At 39.1% G+C, this 18,450-nt stretch overlaps 1 protein-coding gene and 2 long non-coding RNA genes across 5 annotated transcripts in view; 1 reads left to right on the forward strand and 2 right to left on the reverse strand.

Moving 5' to 3' along the window:
- The window catches only part of LOC108383505 (ATP-dependent RNA helicase DDX19B), a 29,254-nt gene extending 13,490 nt beyond the window's left edge, over positions 1-15,764 (reverse strand). The window contains exons 1-5 of one of the 3 annotated variants that reach the window (XM_037025231.2): positions 15,600-15,764; positions 4,077-4,125; positions 3,143-3,196; positions 2,278-2,413; positions 1,878-1,970 (exon numbers count right to left, since the gene is read on the reverse strand). In XM_037025231.2, the coding sequence (XP_036881126.2) occupies positions 1,878-1,970; positions 2,278-2,413; positions 3,143-3,196; positions 4,077-4,125; positions 15,600-15,671 (404 nt within the window). In that variant the 5' untranslated portion in view covers positions 15,672-15,764. Of the gene's footprint in view, positions 1-1,877; positions 1,971-2,277; positions 2,414-3,142; positions 3,197-4,076; positions 4,126-13,298; positions 13,970-15,599 lie in introns of those variants that run through there. The other 2 variants (XM_037025232.2, XM_073225465.1) reach the window with 2 other exon arrangements.
- Positions 10,505-13,812, forward strand: LOC140846947 (uncharacterized). Its single transcript, XR_012126506.1, has 2 exons — positions 10,505-13,148; positions 13,240-13,812. It is a non-coding gene; the product is annotated as an uncharacterized lncRNA (long non-coding RNA).
- A 39-nt stretch (positions 15,765-15,803) lies between the features above and the next one.
- LOC140846949 (uncharacterized) lies at positions 15,804-18,433 on the reverse strand. The gene is made up of 3 exons (XR_012126511.1): positions 18,399-18,433; positions 17,063-17,166; positions 15,804-15,943 (listed from the first exon to the last, which is right to left on the reverse strand). It is a non-coding gene; the product is annotated as an uncharacterized lncRNA (long non-coding RNA).
- Between the last annotated feature and the right edge of the window lie 17 nt (positions 18,434-18,450).

The following is an 18,450-nucleotide window of genomic DNA, read 5'->3' on the forward strand; positions in this document are numbered from 1 at the left end:
TCCTTTCAGTTAATAAAAATGGGGAATAAAGCTTAGTTTATAGAAGGAGGCCTTGATTTCTGTAGCAGTTACTTCACAGATACAGGGCACCCTGCTCTCATCTCCTACTGCCTTCCCTTACTCACACCACTGCTCCATGATGGCACCAGTGCTGTTCTGAAAACCTGCCTGCCATGATCTTGTCTTTGGGCTTCTGCACTGGCTGTACTCTGCTCTGCACAACTGTTCCCACATGACAATATGTCAAACTCTCTCCTTTCCTTCAAGTCTTTGTTCAGGTATCACCTACTTGAAGGATCCAACCCTACCTACTTGATTTCAAATTGCAATCTCCTTCGAAATGTCTTTAAAAACAATCTGTTGGTGGATAGGTATGTGATAAAATATAGTAAAATGTTGGTGATGCAATCTAGGTGGTAGGTGTATAGGTGCTCACTGTAAAATCATTTCAACTTTGTTGTAAATTACATATTTTTGTAATAAAATGTTAGGGATAAATTACAGTCAGATCCCTTGATGTTCCTGAACTCCCCTCTCATACTGTTTCTTTCCTTAGTAGCACTTAACACCTTTTTTAAAAAAAACTTTATTGAAATATAATTCATTTGCCATACAATTCACTTATTTAAAGGATACAAGTCAATTAACTTTGGTATATTATATTATTTTTTTAATTATGGTAAAATATGTAACAAACTTTGCCATTTTAACCACTTTTAAGTGTGTAATTCAGCAGCATTGATTACATTTACACCCTACTATCTCTTAACATAATATGTTTTATTTAATGAAAATAAATGATCTATACTCCAAACTAGAATGTAAGCTCCTTGTGGGCAGGAATTTTGGTCTGCTTTGTTTACTAATTAATCTAAGTGCCTAGGATAGTATCTCTCACATACCTGCACTCAGTACATATTTATTAATGAAGAAAGGTACTTTTTAATTGTGCCACGTCTGTTCTAACATTGACAATAAAAAATTAGCATGTATGAAAGCATTAAGATCCATAAATACAAACGACCAATGTGAAACAATCTAACAAATATTCCATTTATTTGCCTTTAAGTATGCTTAAAGTGCTAAAAAAAGAAAGACATAATTTATCTTGAAAAAATGTCAGTATAACACAGAATAAAGAAAACCTCAAGAAAATACAAAACTAAAATACCTACTTTTAGACAAATAGGAAAAGGAGTTTCATGATTTATGATTACATGCAGTACAATTTTATATACTCATCTAAAATGTAGGGAATCATTTTTATAAAAAGTTCCCTCATGCTCTAGAGCCTTGTTGCTCAAAATGTGATCTGAAACCAGCAGCATCACATGGAAGTTTCTAGAAGTGGTGAACCTGAGTCCTGAACTCAGACCTACTGAAATTAGAATCTGCATTTTAGTAAATTCAGTAAGTAATAAATTCCTATGAAATTCATATGCCCACAAAAGTGTGAGAAGCATTGTGTCAGAAAAGAACCATAGCAGTTAAACTGCTTTCTCCTAGCACCCTGTTTGGCTTCTGCCTTCTATATTTGACACAAATTTTACATATCCACATGATGAAATCATGGTGTATATGAATGATACGTTTATTTCCAAGCATAGAAAGATGGTCATATAATTTTTTTAATGAGCATTAAACATTATGTATCGTTTCATTTCTTAAAAAGTATACATATGTAAGTTTATATAGGAAGAAGTATAGAAGTCTCTAAATAGTGTGTGAGGAAGACTACAAATGATGTTTTTGTTCTTCCTTCTCATTTTTTCTAACTTTTCTAAAATGAGAACGTATTGCAAGTGTAGTTTTTTAAAACACTAAGTTTAAAAAAATAGAAAATTAAAAGTGGGACAGAGTTGTATCGGCATACATACAGCTCAGCGAGCATCAAAGGCAACGCGTTCTCTTGTATCTTGGATGGACGGTTGAAGCCCATGGCATAGACACCCTGGAGAAGCTGTGGTTTCCTAGAAAAACAGAAAGTCAGAGTCTCTTTGGTTGAGGAAATATCTGGGGCACATTTTCTCTTTTCTACTGCTGTTACACACAGTTTATTCACAACTGACAAAGCCTGCATTGTGCTGCAGTGAGCATCATGTGCAAATGCAGCCAGAGCTTTTCCAGATCAAGTTTACTTCACAAATAGCACAAAGCAGCTAACTTCTTTTATTAAACTTGCATTGGATAAAAACATTCTGCTGTGATGAAAAATATATATAACAGGCCTAGAATCTTTGTCTAAACCTAAAGTCAGGAAGTAAACAAGTAACTCACAGCCGAAGCTCCTCAAAGGACTTCACTGAGTAGAGCGGGGAGTTTGGGTCCCGCTGCAGGACTTCCACTTGGTTTGTGTTATCCACAAGGTTGCTTCTGATCAGCTTGTTGAGTAAGGACTGGGCAGCTCTGTCCTCTGTCAAGAAAAAGATAGAAAACAATTTTAAAAGGTCCGTGAAGTCCACCACAAGTTCATCTGAATTCAGTTGCCACTGCCATTTTAAGCAATGACACGTATTTGCACTGGGACTTCTAATTCAGGTTGTATCATAGTTCTGATTTATAAATATAGTTAAAATAGTTTGTTTTATTAAAGAGAAAGGTTTTGATACCATATCATGCATTTGGGCCTCATACTCCTCTCAACCATATTCCAGCAATCCTTCTTTCCTGAGGTTATCTGTTCCTCCTACCTCAACCCAAATATTTACTCCCCAATTTGCATTCAATTTAAACCTAAAATCATTAGCTTAACAAACACATAACAATGAGGGGGAAAAAAGCAAACCAGAAATTAACAAAGTCTGTATCTTGTTATATCAGCTGTTCACATCTTGTTACCCAGATTAAATGGGTACTACAAAATGTCACTATATTTGATGTAATTAGATATTGGGCATGCAACTACAATGCCCTGGACAAGACAATTACTCAGTGCTGCTGCTAAAGTTCATCATTTGTTCCAAATAAAGTTTCTCTCAGACGTAAACAATTAGAATTCTTTTACCAACAACTATGTTAAACTTTGTTAGCACTGTGACTCCCATTAAAGTCAAGCCAAGTTGGACATAACAGTGAGGCCACGTAAAAATCCATTCTCCTGAGACTATAGAATGTCATGTATGGAGCTCTAGGGCTGAGTTACCTTTCTCTCCTTCATCTGTCTTCTCTGCATTAGCACTGGTCTTGACAACAGCACCTTTATCAGACACAAAGTGGTCGTCACTCAGAATCCCATACCATACCCAACCGCTAAGACAATTCAAATTCTATGAGACACTAGAAATGTAAAGGCCTGGGGAACAAAAAAAATAAATGAGGAAACCAAGCCACAGATTTAAAAAAAAAAAACATTTTATTGCTCTGAAATAAACAAAGCTATGAAACACTGTTGCTTATATTTTAATTCATTCCTATTCCCAGTCTTCTCACTATTCCTCAAAAACTGTTAATTTCCCTCATAAGCATCAATGTTTCTGAAATGTTATAGATGATTGTAGCAGTCAGTGATCAGATACCACCTTGATGCTCAACAGAGAAATACCTATGCAAATCATATTTCATCAACATATAAACACAATACCATTGAGATTCTATGCATATAAATTGTTAATTAACAGAAAACATTCAAACAATGTTGTAGTTATGTAAAAATATACAGAAAAAGATAGTCTTTGCAGTGAGGTAAATGTTGCAGTTTCCCAACTATAATATTAAGTATATCAACAAAAATTTAATGGAAATCTTAGGTTTTTGGTAGATACGATTCCAGAATCAACAGGTTAAGTCTCAGGTTGTTTATATTTTGTCTGTCATCTCAAATTTAAGGATATTTTTAAAAACAATCTTCAGCAGTATAGTCTCATGGTAAGAAATTTGATAATTTATAAGCCAGTCAGGCATCCTCATGCTTATACTAAGCTCAATATAAAAGAGAACACTCCAGTGTTGATTCCCAAATCAAATGACTGCCAGTATCTGCCAGCTCTCTGTCTCATTTTTTCCTAGACAGCTGTTATGTCAAATCAGAAATACTATGGGAAATCACATATGTTTGCAAAGTAGCTTTAGTTACTCACCATTGGCATCTGGTTTGATTTTCTCTTCCTTAAGATGCAAGTTGCTCAACTAAATGGAGAATATGGGGGAAGGGGAGGAAAGTGTCAGGAAAATCACTTAGAAGATTTTGAATCAACAGAGCCTCCCCAATGGAGCTGGTGAAAAATAAGAAACTCTCAAGGCCTATTTATTAGGTCTATTCATTAGGTCACTCTGCTGGGCTCCTTTTGTTTACTAAATGTTTTAAGTGAGAATAAAATTTCCCATAAATACAATGGGAGGAAAACCACACAAAAACGGCAGCTCAAGATCAACTCTTCCTAATTACAATCCTTAGAGAGAATTATAATTGGTGAGTTTGCTTAATGCCCTGATCACAAAGACTCTCTCAGAAGAATATCATTTGATCATTGATCATTCTCTCCTATTCCAAACAAGAGGAAATGTAAAGAGATATTGGCAAATGCAGTCACACTTCAGATAAAGAACACTGAGGTGGGAGGAGTACAATGAAAAGCAGTTGTGGGTAGGAATCAGTAATGTTTTGACTGTGTTCGAGCCACCGGACCAAGCGCACCAATACGCGGCCTCGCGTGCAGGTTGGCTTATGGATGTCTGATGTAGTCAGCTGGGAACAGCCTGGAGCCCATGGTGCACTGTGGAATCTCATACCCAGTAGGCTGAAGTGAGAATAGAAAGGGACAGAGCAGAGACATTTCAAAGAAAGATTTATTAGGACTTTTAAATCAAACATTGCAAACTAGGCATGTCCTAGCATGACTTACGTCCCTTATTAAAATGAAAACATGCTTTTGTCAATTATACCTCAGTAAAGCTGGAAAAAAGAAAAAGACCTTAAAGACAGGAGTTATTTTTATTTTTAATTGTTCCTGGATATAGCACAAAGCAGGTGCTCTAACCATAAATATTAAGTAGAGGCTAAGACATCATCTAGTGAGGAATAAAGGAATGGAAGTCACCACAATCAAATGGCTATTTCTTTTTTTAAAATTATCACTGATGTACAGTTTATGAAGGTTTTACATGAAAAAATTTGTGGTTTCAACATTCACCCATATTATCAAGTTCTCGTCCCCCCCACCACTGCAGTCACTGTCCACCAGCATAGTAAGATGCTATAGTCACTACTTGTCTTCTCTGTGCTGTGCTGTCAAATGGCTTTTTTTTTTATATCGTTCATGTACAATTACTTGAACATTATGGTTACTAGACTCCCCCTATTGTCAAGTCCCCCCCCCACATACCCCATTACAGTCACCGTCCATCAGCATAGTAAGATGCTATCGAATCATTACTTGTCTTCTCTGTATATACTGCCTTTCCTGTGTACCCCCGTGCTACATTATGTGTGCTAATCATAATGTCCCTTTTTCCCCCTTATCATTCCCTTCCCACCCATCCTCCCAGTCCCTTTCCCTTTGGTAACTGTTAGTCCATTCTTGGGTTCTGTGAGTCTGCTGCTGTTTTGTTCCTTCAGTTTTTGCTTTGTTCTTATACTCCACAGATAAGTGAAATCATTTGGTACTTGTCTTTCTCCGCCTGGCTTATTTCACTGAGCATAATACCCTCTAGCTCCATCCATGTTGTTGCAAATGGTAGGATTTTTTTTCTTCTTATGGCTGAATAATATTCCATTGTGTATATGTACCACCTCTTCTTTATCCATCCATCTACTGATGGACACTTAGGTTGCTTCCATATCTTGGCTATTGTAAATAGTGCTGCGATAAACATAGGGGTGCATCTGTCTTTTTCAAACTGGGCTGCTGCATTCTTAGGGTAAAATCCCAGGAGTGGAATTCCTGGGTCAAATGGTATTTCTATTTTGAGTTTTTTGAGGAACCTCCATACTGCTTTCCACAATGGTTGAACTAATTTCATTCCCACCAGCAGTGTAGGGGGGTTCCCCTTTCTCCACATCCTCGCCAACATTTGTTGTTATTTGTCTTTTGGATGTTGGCCATCCTAACTGGTGTGAGGTGGTATCTCATTGTGGTTTTAATTTGCATTTCTTTGATGATTAGCGATGTGGAGCATCTTTTCATGTGCCTGTTGGCCATCTGAATTTCTTCTTTGGAGAACTGTCTGTTCAGCTCCTCAAATGGCTATTTCTTAAAGCACCAACTACACAGGTTCTTTATGTCTGGATGTTCATTTCTGTCTTTCCTCTAAGTCCAAGAATGGAGAGTGAGGAGTGAGGGTGGCATGAAAAAAATGTTTGTTTTAATGGGTGGTTAGTGGGGTGGAAGAACCAACCTCACTTCTATTGGTGAAAAATGAAAAGAGAATTTCTGGTTGTATCTGTATGCTTTGGTGTTTGGGGACTGGGGGAATGCAGGGGGAACACACTGTAGGGACTGGCCAAGAAAGGAAATTGGCAAAAAAGGAAATAATCATAAAGTAGTAAAAATCCTTCATTAATTTTGAAGGACAGCGAACACACTAACGATAATGAATATGAAGCAACCGGCATAAACCTGTTATTATAGTAGGTATTCCATATATTTTAGTTTTCCTAAAGCACCCCTCCTCCATATCCTGCCAGTGAACCTCATGTGAATTTGGTATTCAGGGCTGTTTTTAAAATGAGAGACAGACAGACTTACTGGCAATATTTACAGGAGTAAGGCTAAGAGGACTCATTCTAGGGTGATAACTAATACCTAAAACAAATGATAGGGCTGAGGTACAAATGAGATGAGGTATAAATGATTAGAAATAATTACTGTAAAGCATTTTAATATTCAATGATACAAGGACAAACTTCTTTTATTTATAAGTTGTTCATACTGAAGTGATCCCAGTGAAGTAATAGCTAAAATAAATGAAATGCAGAGGGTAGGAAAAGTTGATAGCAACAAAGTAAATGAAGCCAATATATATCATTTTGATTATAATATATCAGAATTCTGGGGCATTCCAACATAATTTAAAAACATACTCAGCCCTCACTTGGCTGTAAGGATCTCAAAGCCTGTAAGGCAAAAGTGGCAGGGCAGTAAAGTTCGTGTCAGTGTCAGTGAACAGAACGCTGAAACTTAGATTGCAAGCACAGTTAGTTCTGACATCTTCTTTTAATCGATTTATTTAGATCAAAAAGAGAAACCAATTTCTCTTGCAACTTCACTGGAAACGATTTTGAAATTCAGAAAACCAAAAGGCATATAGCAAAAACACCCCCACCTTATAATATCCAAACTTTTTCAATACCTTTTTATTTTATTCAAGAGCTACTTGAGAGAGCATTCTTGAGACATCAGAAGACTTAACAGTAAGTGAGCTATACGAATTAGGGATTGCCTTAGGCAGGAGGGTGAAGTGGGAGACTTAAGAGTGTAACTCATCAGCGTTTTCTAATCCCTTTGCCCATCTCTAAATTGAAAAGAAACCTCCAATGGAACAAAGAGGAGCCACTGGGGAATAGGAAAATAAATAGAAATAGAATCTGGTATTTCATCTAAAATGAGTAAGAAATGAAGAGTAATGGATATTTAAAGTGCAGGTATCTTGCACTGGACAGTCATAGTCACCTATGTCGTGCAATGGCAGGGGCGGGGGCAGCACCCTCAGTGGGAGTTCCATAAGGCAAAGGGCAACAGTGGCATCTTTGCTCATTTGCCCAGTTTTATAATATTGTGATCTAATTTACCTGTGCATGGTTAAGTAGATTCACAAATCTTACCTAGGTTCAACTGTCTAATCTATACAATTTGGACAAATAATTTAAAAGATTCCTGCCAAGAAAATGCAAATTATGGAAAATAACAACACGAATAGCCACCACTTACAACAGCATGTATACCAGGCCTGTCCACAACTCAGCAAGTGAGGTAGATGCTACATCCCCCTGTACAGATGTGGAAACTAAGGCATAGAAAAGTTAAGCAATTTGTTGAAGGTCATATAACAGTAAGTGATGGACCAGAATACAAATTCAAGTCTTTCTGGTCATAAAGTCTGAGTTTTTAACTTCTACACAATAGTGCCTCTTATAGATAATACTAATCTCAAAGAACATAATCATCTTAAGGATAACACAAAAGTGCAGCCACCTTGGAAGATAGTCTGACAGTTCCTCAAAAGTTAAACAGAGTTACTATATAATTCAGCAAAGCTACTTCTGGATATTTACCCTCCAAAACTGATAATACACGTCCACAAAAAAAACTTACACATGAATAATCATAGCAACAGTATTCATTAAAGCTAAAAAGTACAAACAGCCCAAATGCTTGTCAACAGATACTGAAGAATGGTTAAATAAAATGTAGCATATCAGTGGAGTGGAGTATTTGGCAGTAAAAAGTACAGATACAGGCTGCAACATGGATGAATCTTGGGGATGTTATGCTAAGTGAGGGAAGCCAGACTCAAAACACCACATATTGTATGACTACATTTATAGGAAATGCCCAGAATAGGCAAATCTAAAGAGAAAGTAGATTAATGGTTGTCTGTAGCTGGGAGGGTGGAGGAAAATGGAGAATGACAGCCAAGGTGTATAATCTCTTTCTAGCCTGATAAAAACGTTCTAAAATTGTGGTGATGGCTGCACAACTTAATGAATATACTAAAAACCAGTAAATGCTATGTTTTGAATGGATAAGTTGTATGGTATGTAAGTACCTCAATAAAGCTTTTATTTTAAAAAAGTTAATAGGGTAAAATCCCACTATGATGCTCTAAAATTGGGGTCCCAATATTCAATTTCATAAAATGCAGGATTTTGTTAATCTGTGGCAAATAAAATGGCTAGTACAGACCTGCTGAAAATGATATGAGTTAATCATATCTGAATTTTCATTATCGGGGGTGTATTACTGAGTTTCTGTTTTATCCTTAAAAAGATAAATCTACCAATACAAACCCAAGTAAAAAAGTAACCAGCTACTTATTCCTAACAAACTCTCTTAGACATATTAATAGATTCAGGGAATGACAATCTAATGTAACCAACAAGAAGTAAGTTAAAAAGTTAAAAACTACCCATACACAAAAGTAAATTTGAAATAGATCAAAGACCTGAATGTAAGCCATGAAACCATAAAACTCTTAGAAAAAAACATAGGCAAAAATCTCTTGGACATAAACATGGGTGACTTCTTCATGAACATATCTTCCAGGGCAAGGGAAACAAAAGCAAAAATGAACAACTGGGACTACATCAAACTGAAAAGCTTCTATACAGCAAAGGACCCCACCAACAGAACAAAAAGGTATCCTACAGTATAGGAGAATATATTCATAAGTGACAGATCCGATAAAGGGTTGACATCCAAAATATATTAAGTGCTCACGCACCTCAACAAACAAAAAGCAAATAATCCAATAAAAAAATAGTCAGAGGAACTGAAAAGACAGTTCTCCAAAGAAGAAATTCAGATGGCCAACAGACACATGAAAAGATGCTCCACATAGCTAGTCATCAGAGAAATGCAAATTAAAACCACAATGAGATATCACCTCACACCAGTAAGGATTGCCACCATCTAAAAGACAAACAACAAATGTTGGTGAGGATGTGGAGAAAGGGGAACCCTCCTACACTGCTGGTGGGAATGTAAATTAGTTCAACCATTGTGGAAAGCAGTATGGAGGTTCCTCAAAAAACTCAAAATAGAAATACCATTTGACCCAGGAATTCCACTCCTAGGAATTTACCCTAAGAATGCAGCAGCCCAGTTTGAAAAAGACAGATGCACCCTTATGTTTACTGCAGCACTATTTACAATAGCCAAGAAATGGAAGCAACCTAAGTGTCCATCAGTAGATGGATGGATAAAGAAGAGGTGGTACATATACACAATGGAATATTATTTAGCCATTAGAGAAAACAAGTCCTACCATTTGCAACAACATGGATGGAGCTAGAGGGTATTATGCTCAGTGAAATAAGCCAGGCGGAGAAAGATAAGTATCAAATTATTTCACTTATCTGTGGAGCATAAGAACAAAGAAAAAACTGAAGGAGCAAAATAGCAGCAGACTCACAGAACCCAAGAATGGACTAACAGTTACCAAAGGGAAAGGGACTGGGGAGGGTGGGTGGGAAGGGAGGGATAAGGGGGGGGAAAGGGAGCATTATGATTAGCATGCGTAATGTGTGTGGGGGTCACGGGGAAGGCTGTACAGCATGGAGAGGACAGGCAGTGATTCTACAGCATCTTACTAGCTGATGAACAGTGACTGCAGTGGAGTATGTGGGGGGAACCTGGTGATGGGGGAGTCTAGTGAACATAATGTTCCTCACGTAATTGTAGATTAATGATACCAAAAAAAAGAAAAAAGTTAAAAACTATCAAAACTATCTGAAATATATAATCACATATACAATGGCTAATGATAAGGTTTTTTCCTAAGTATATACTGTGCCTTGAGATATTAGTTAATAAAAGTATGAAGCCAGCACAAGGAAATAGAGGAGGAAAACATTTTAAAACACTGTTTATTTCATTTTTATCTCAGTTTTTATTACTTTTGTATATGTTTATTTAAAAATGTACATAATACATTTAGCAAAACAGTACAATATGCCATTTCTAAATACATATGTATATATTTAAAAGGCATGTCCAAAAATCTCTTTCCCACAAAGTCATGTAATGGAAAAAGACACTATAGCCATTTACTCAGTTAACAATGCCTGCTGGGGTAGGCATGAGAAATACTGAGATGAATGAACTAAGGGCCACAGGAGAGGGAGGAGGTGCCATGATGAAAATGGGAGCACTAAGTGGAAGCCTGAATAATGAAAAGCCACTTCATCCATATAATGAAGTTATACCGATGGCAAATAAGCACATGAAAAGATGCTCAACATCAATAGTCATAGAGAAATGTAAATTAATGAAGACACCACTGTACAGCTGTTAGAGTGGAGAAAACACTGGCCATGCTGTGCTGGTGAGAATGTGGAACAAAAAGAGCTCTCTTACATTGCTGATGGGAATAGAGAAGTTAAACATATACTTAACATGTATACCAGCAAATCCCACTATTAGGTATTTACCCAAAAGAAATGCAAACATAAGGCCCCATGAAAATCTGTATGCTTTATTCAACAATTACCAAAAACTGGAAAATGTCTATCAACAGAAGAATAAGCAAACTGGTGGTGCACCCATAAAATGCTATACTGCTTAGCAATAAAAAAGGACTACTGGTATGTGTAATAACATGGTTGAATCGCAAATGCATTATGCTAAGTGAAAGAAGCTGGATTTTTCAAAAGGTTACATATTGTATGATTCCACTTATATGATATTTTGGGAAAGGTAAAACTATAGTGATAGAAAACAAATCAGCAGTTGCCAGAGAAGGAAGGGGATAAGGGAATGACTGAAAAAAGTTTTGGGGAGTGGTGGCAATGTTTCCTATCTTGGTTGTGGTGGTGGTTAAACAACCGTATGCCTTTGTCAAAATTCACAGAACAAGGGTGAATTTTACTGTTTGTCAATTGTAACTCAATTTAAAAACTGACTTAAAAAAATGAGAGGGCCAGTCCAAGACCTCCAACATTCAAGTAATAAGGACTGAAAGAGGGAATGAGGAAAATGCAAAGGGGGAGAAATTGATAATGAAATTTATCAAGAAAAGTTCCCATAACTAAAGGACAAGTTTTCCAGATTGACAGTGCCCACCCAGTGGCCAATGTGCAGTAGAATGGATGAAAATAGACCCATACCAAGATACAGAAAATCATGGATTTTCTGAATGCTAGAGACAAACAGAAGATTCTCCAGGCTTCCAAAGGGAAAAACAGGTTACACCAGAAGTCAGAATGATCTCAGACTCTCAACAACAAATACAGGAATCTAAAAGACAGTGGAACAATGCCTTTAAAAATCAGCAGGAAAATAATTTCCAACCTACAATTCTACTCCCAGCCATATTATTATCCAAATGATAAGAGAAAAATAAGATAAATTCAGAAAAAATTTACTTTCCATACTTCTCCAGAAAGCTAATGGATGGCTCCACCAAATCAAGAAAGATGAAGAGAGGGAATACAGAGAGGAGGGGATCTGATACAAAAGAGAGAATCCCCAGGATGAAGGGAAAGGGAAATGTGCCCTCCCCTCCAGCCCCAAAGTGAGTTGCACTCTTAACATAGGGGGAACTAGTTCTGTATGAAGCAGACTGAAAGACCTGGGGAAAAGGGGATTCATAGGATACTTGATGTGTCACAACATCCTGAGACAACCTTAGACAATTGCAAAGGGCTTGGGTTTGATTGGTGATAAGGTCAAAGAACACAAAGCAAAAACACAAGGCAATTATCAATTCCACAGAGAAAAAAAAAAGTTCCATAAACAGGTAAAAGTATTCATAAGTTACTAATAATATAAACATGACATACTGATCAAACTAAAATTATAATATAATGTATATTATACAACCTAAAAAATATATGCAATTACAATTATGTTATAATGAAAAGATAGGGAATGGGAGGGTGTGAATTTGTGGTAGAGAAAGGAGGTTGGAGTAAAGTCAAAATCACTCAATACCTAAAACTGAAAATTCAACAAGTAGCAAAAAAAGTACGTTATTTAGGGAATGAGGGGGTCAATGCTGTAAATCAGTTTCAAGAGAAATAGTCTCGGGGGAGGAAAAAATTGGTGGCGGTGGGTACCAGTTTTTAAAACTACTAAAAAAAAAAGACAAAGTCCTTGTTCTCGAGAAATTCACTGAAATAAGTATTAACAGAAGTAGGTTCAAAGCAATTGTCAGAACTTCAGAGTGTTTAAGGTGGGAGAAATTAATTCCACATAGAAACGTTTAACTCATCTTGGTTACTGTGTATCAGGCCCAGAACAAGTAGATCAGGAGAGGACTTACTGACTGTCGACTAACGAGTCAGTCATTCATGATCACTAAGCAAGCTGAGGAAGCACACAAATAGGAGTAAGCCTGAGCCCAAGATCAGAATCGAGAGGTTAGAGAACGACACAAAGATGATTACCAAGGATGCAATTTACAAGCAATCCAGATTCCGGGAAGACAAGCAGGAGGCTGGACTTCCTTATCGATGGGAACGCTCACCTGCGCTTTCGTAACCCAGGAGGCGGGTAGGTAAACAAAGCCAGGTCAGGGTCCAGGCTCCATCCCCACCCGCACCCCTTCTGCGACACGGCCAACGTAAGTTGTGTCCTTTCCCAGGAATCTGATTCCCGGCCAATACCGACCCCCTGACCCTTTTACGGCTGAAGCCAACTCACCGACTCGGCCGCCGCTTCCTGCTCGTCCACCGCCAGGGCCCACGAGTCTGTGGCCATGGTCCCGGCGCGGTTGGGACGCCGGTGCTGATAGACTCGCCGCCTGCGCCGCGCGATCGTGGGCTCCCGGGGTCGCGGTGAGACCGGCTACGGTTCTACCGAGGGGGGCCGTCATTCGCACCGGCGCTGGGGACCGGAAGCGGCGCGCCGCCGTGACGTTTAAGTCCGCACCAGACGGCAGCACCTCCTTCAGTTTAGGCTGAGGCTTGTTGCCCTCGGACCCTCACCCTAACCGCTGTTCAGCTCACGCTTTCTTATCTGACGTCCAGAACTGCAAACTTAGGTAGTTATCTTAACTTGCTTAAGCTTCTGTCAGCTGGTTCTCCAACCAAAGAGGAAAACCACATTCTGCCCTCACAGTGGCACAGATTGTGTACAGATTATGTACAGATTGAGTACATAAAACCCAAAACCTGTATTACAGATACGGTAATCACCAAAATGCATATCGGAACAAGCTTGATCTTTTTTTCCCTCACCTTTCAGGTTGGTAATTTCAAATGCCCATATGTTGGCCAGGGTGTTGGAAATCAGCCTTCTCAGGCCTTTTGGTTAAAAGCTTGTCCCATAGACTATGTGGCAACACCACTTACAGGAATTTCACCTTGAGAAACATTCAAGGAAGGTGCTAGAGAAGTAAGTTCTACGTAGAGGATCAGAAACAAGAGTAAGAAGGTTTGTATAGCTGAACTTCACACAGAGACTGACAAAAGCCAGGAATGAAGAGGCTGGTAGGAGGTCGATGAAAAGGGCCATGCAGAGCATCTTAAGGAGCAAATGAGTCCACCCCAGGGAACCCCTCCCCATTTGGCTTTACGTTTGGAATTAGCTATGCCTGGGTTACAATCCCAGCTCATCCAAGTAAGGGTTGTGTGATTGGGAGAATTTTTAAATAGGAAAAAATATCTTGGGATTTTAGAAGGAGTAAAATAGGGATTAAATGTGACACTTGCTTTTCCTTAACTGGAATCAAACAGACTTCTCCCTTGTTACTCTAGAAAGAAGCTGGGCATTTCCTGCAGCCTGATAAAATGAATTCCCACTTTTCTCACTTTGCCAATGTTCCACTACAATAAATAATTTCAAGCACCAGTGGCTCTACATAGAGTTTTACGTAACTGTATTGCATGAGTAAAAATGGAAAAGGGTAGAACAGTTCTGGGCCATGATTTTTTTCCTGCACTCATTAGGGGGTTAATTTGGTGAAGATACTTTTGGGTTCTACAAGAATGTGCAAAAAAGAAAAAGGCAAACTCACACCCGGGAAGCCACGACCTACATCTCATCATGTAAGAAGCAACCCTGCGAATATTTTGCCAGAGAAATTTTGTTGATCACAGAGCTCAAAAAGGGTAAAGAATATTTTTTTAAAGTTTCATGAGGTCAAAAATAAATAATCCAAGGTGCAGGCCTGCATATAATAGGATTCACTTCTGCAGAAAAAAAAATACAAACCCACATACATGTGTGTACATACTATAGGAAATGTATAAAGTACACACAAAACTGATAACAGTAGCTGCTTCTGGTGAGGGGCTCTAGAAGTCTGGGGTGGGAGAAGGCTTCCTTTTCATTGTGTATACTCCATCCTCTGAAATTTATTTTTCATATGCATGTTTTCCTTTTAAATTTTGAGTATTTCAGACGAGCAAGAGAGGTACTAACATAACAAGCATCTAGGTTCCCACCTCAGGGTTTAAGAAATAAAACAAGATTCAACTGAAGCCCCCTGCATCGCCATCCCAAGAGACAGCAGCTCTCTAGAATTTGTGCTTATCTTTCCCATACAAGCTTCTTAGGATGGATTTTTCTATTTAAAAACTAAAAATAAGCATCAGGATTCTAGATTCTCCTATGTTAACCGCACCCACACCCCCACTAGCCCCGCCTGACACCTGCACAATGCTGAGACTCCTGCTAAGAAGGAATCAGGTTTCCAACATGGGGTGTGGAGGGAGGAACCAGGGTAATAAAAGTTCCTGGATTTGAATTGGGCCTCCTGCATTTATTTGCACTTCAACCTCCGTCTCCTCTGAAATGGTTAAGTACCCTTACACGGCTCGAAGATTCAACAGATCACAAGGTTAAGGCCATCAGCTAGCGCCTGGCCTATGGCAAAGGCTTGATAAATACTAGCTACTATTATTATTCCTGCCCTCCCTGCACACCCCCAACCCGGGATGGGGTGAAGAAGACGCCTAAATGTAGAAAAAAGAGTCTCTTTCTACCCTTAGAGATACTCACGTCGCCCACGGGCAGGACTAGAGGAAAGCTTCCCAGCACACGGCCCTGGATGCGTCCAGTTGCACCGGCCATCGCCACTCAGCATGGCGGTTACCTCTGCCAACGGCCGCTCACCGCCAGAGCCTCATTGGCTGAGGCCTAGAAGCTGGTCCCGTCAGCCAATCAGTGGAGGAGTCGGCACAACCTCAGGGCAAGAAGCGGAGTCGAGCGTGTAGATTGGTGTATTTAGCTTTGTTACATTTTGCATAAGGTCTGGCCCCCAGCTAAACTGGGAGCTCTGGAAAGACAGAGTAGTGTCTTTTCCTTAAGGTTGATCTTCAGGGACTAAGGCACAGTAAACACTCCTTTGGTGAATAAACAGGTAAGTAATGCACATCCTCTGTGATAGATTCAACTTTTTCATCTTTATCTCTAACAAATAGGTGAAGCTCATCCTCTAGTTAAGGCCTTGCTACTCCAAGTGCCTTCCCGGCACCACCATTGGCCCTCCACCTCAGAAGCATCGATATTATGTGAGCCTATTAGAAGTGCACAACCTCAGACCTCACTCCAAACCTACTGAATCAGGATCAGCATTGTAAGATCCCAGATGATGCCTATAGCACTTTAAGGTCTGAAAACAGCTGTTCAGTTATGCCCATTTTATTTGACAACAAATAAATTAACATTCCAAGTCCTTTTTATAAACGGGAAAAATAGTTTTGGTGCCATGGAAGAATTGGAATCTAGGACCGCTGTGGGGAAAATGGAACTTTCTGGCCAGAATTCTCACTTGGCCTTAATAGCGCCCAGTGTGTAAATAACAAGAGTATGTTTGCACATTTACGGGATGTTTACTTGCGATAAAGCTGCTGGTCAGTCACTACGAGAAGCCGTCCCGGGGGAGAGGTAGAGAGGAAACACCCATTCTCTCCTTTGCCTGTGTTCATGTAATTGGTCAGGCATTCGCCAGTCACCAGGGATCTGCCTACAGAGTTGCTCCTGGAGCGCGGGAGGAGGGGGCTGGCTGCCATGGGAAGAGCGAGAAAACTGTGGAGCCCCAGTGCTCCTGGAGAATTAAGCCTGAGCATGGGAGCAGGGAGCTTGGAAGGTGGGGAGGAAGGAGAGACTGAGACCTACTGCCTAGAGGATTAAGCTCGTGCTGGGAAACAGGACCTATAGCCGGCCTGGGGAGCACATTTGAGCCAGCTGTGTGTACTGAGCTGCCTGTGACCTCCGTGAGAATAAACGTGGTAACTTCCTTCACCCCCAACTTTTTGCCCTTGCCTTTCTTTGTTGTCAACGAATTTATGGAGAACTTTCCCTGGGTGGGAAACCTCCTCCTGGAGCTACAACTACATCCTCCTAAAACTAAGTATATTAGTTGCTACCTTGAACCCCTGTTATTTTCCTCATGCACCAAGGTGAGGTTCCATCAATGTTCCACTGCATAGTGAGCCTTACATAATAGCACTCATTCTTACCTAGAGGCCTATTTGCTTAGCCCAGAATGTTAGAAAATTCCTAAAATACATAATTTACATGTTGCATTAAGACAGTTTTCCTTGTATTATATAGTTGATGTTATCTGCAAGAGAAAAATAACAGAGAATTGAATAATACATGTAAAAAATTTATGTTTAGAAGAATGTGAATTTGGGCTTCAGTGACAATTTCTCTTCAGGTGTATTGGCCCATATTGGGTGAGTAAAAAACACCCTCTTAAAAACCTGTCCATGATTCATTCATGAAAGTGCTATCCTAACAGCAACAACTCTGGCAACATAGCCAAGTTATTGAGACTACAACCCATATTACTTTATTTTGAAAGTACAATTTGTGCAACTTTGGCTTTTTATTTTAATTGTGGTGGCACAGAAGTCTGACCCATTTCTTGTTTGTTTAGGCATAATAATGCTATTTTGCACCAATTTGGAACAAACACTTGTCAGTCTTGACTTTACCCTTAGGTGTTTTAACCTCTGAGTGACTTAGAGCTGTTAAAGCAGGCAATAGTAACTCTTCATAAGGTGGTTAGGATCAAAAGCTTATATGGGTACCTGCTGCATACCAAGCAAGACTCAACAAATGTTAGGTGTGATGATTATTTTGAATGAGTTGCTGTGAACTGAGGAATTAATTCAAGTCATTTTTTATATGGGCTTTTGACCTTGACTTTCTATTTGGGTAGGATGTTCTTTTACATTAAAAAATTTTTTTTCCTGCAGTATCTTTAACCCATGTGAGACCACCAGCATTATTTTTTACCCGTTTATTTGGATATCTGAGATGATGTAAGTAACAGTGGAATAGATAAGAGTATGCACTTTGGAGTTAAACAGAAGTGAGTTTGGATTCTTGGCTGTGCAACTCTACAATGTGAATTTGGGCAGGCAATTAACTCATCTGTAAAAAGGGATGCCAGTTGACCTGCCTAGTATGCAGTCTAAAAATTAAATGAAATCATCAATGTGAAACGTTTACCACAATGACTCTCATAAGTATTAACTATTATTTTTCAAGGCAAAGCAAGGACGAGATACCAATTAAGTTGTCCCTCAACGAGTAAGTTATTTCTATACCAAATCCAAGATCTGGCAAGGACAAGTGTATCCATGGGCACAACACATCATAATCTTGGCGGTCTACATACCATTCTGCAACTAAAATGAACATAACCATATGAATTGTGACCTCTACGAAACACATGTCCCCGTTTGCCCTTACTAACCATCTCAACTATTAGGACTTAGCATATGGATACCAAAATGTCGGGCTCCTGAAGTCGCCTCCTACTCTGTCACGTGAAGTACCACTTACCTTCTTTCCCCGGCCATTGCATCAGCCTATTTATGGCCGTTTCCCCAGAAAC

Source organism: Manis javanica, chromosome 17 (genome assembly GCF_040802235.1).
Source record: "Manis javanica isolate MJ-LG chromosome 17, MJ_LKY, whole genome shotgun sequence".
Lineage (NCBI taxonomy): Eukaryota > Metazoa > Chordata > Mammalia > Pholidota > Manidae > Manis > Manis javanica.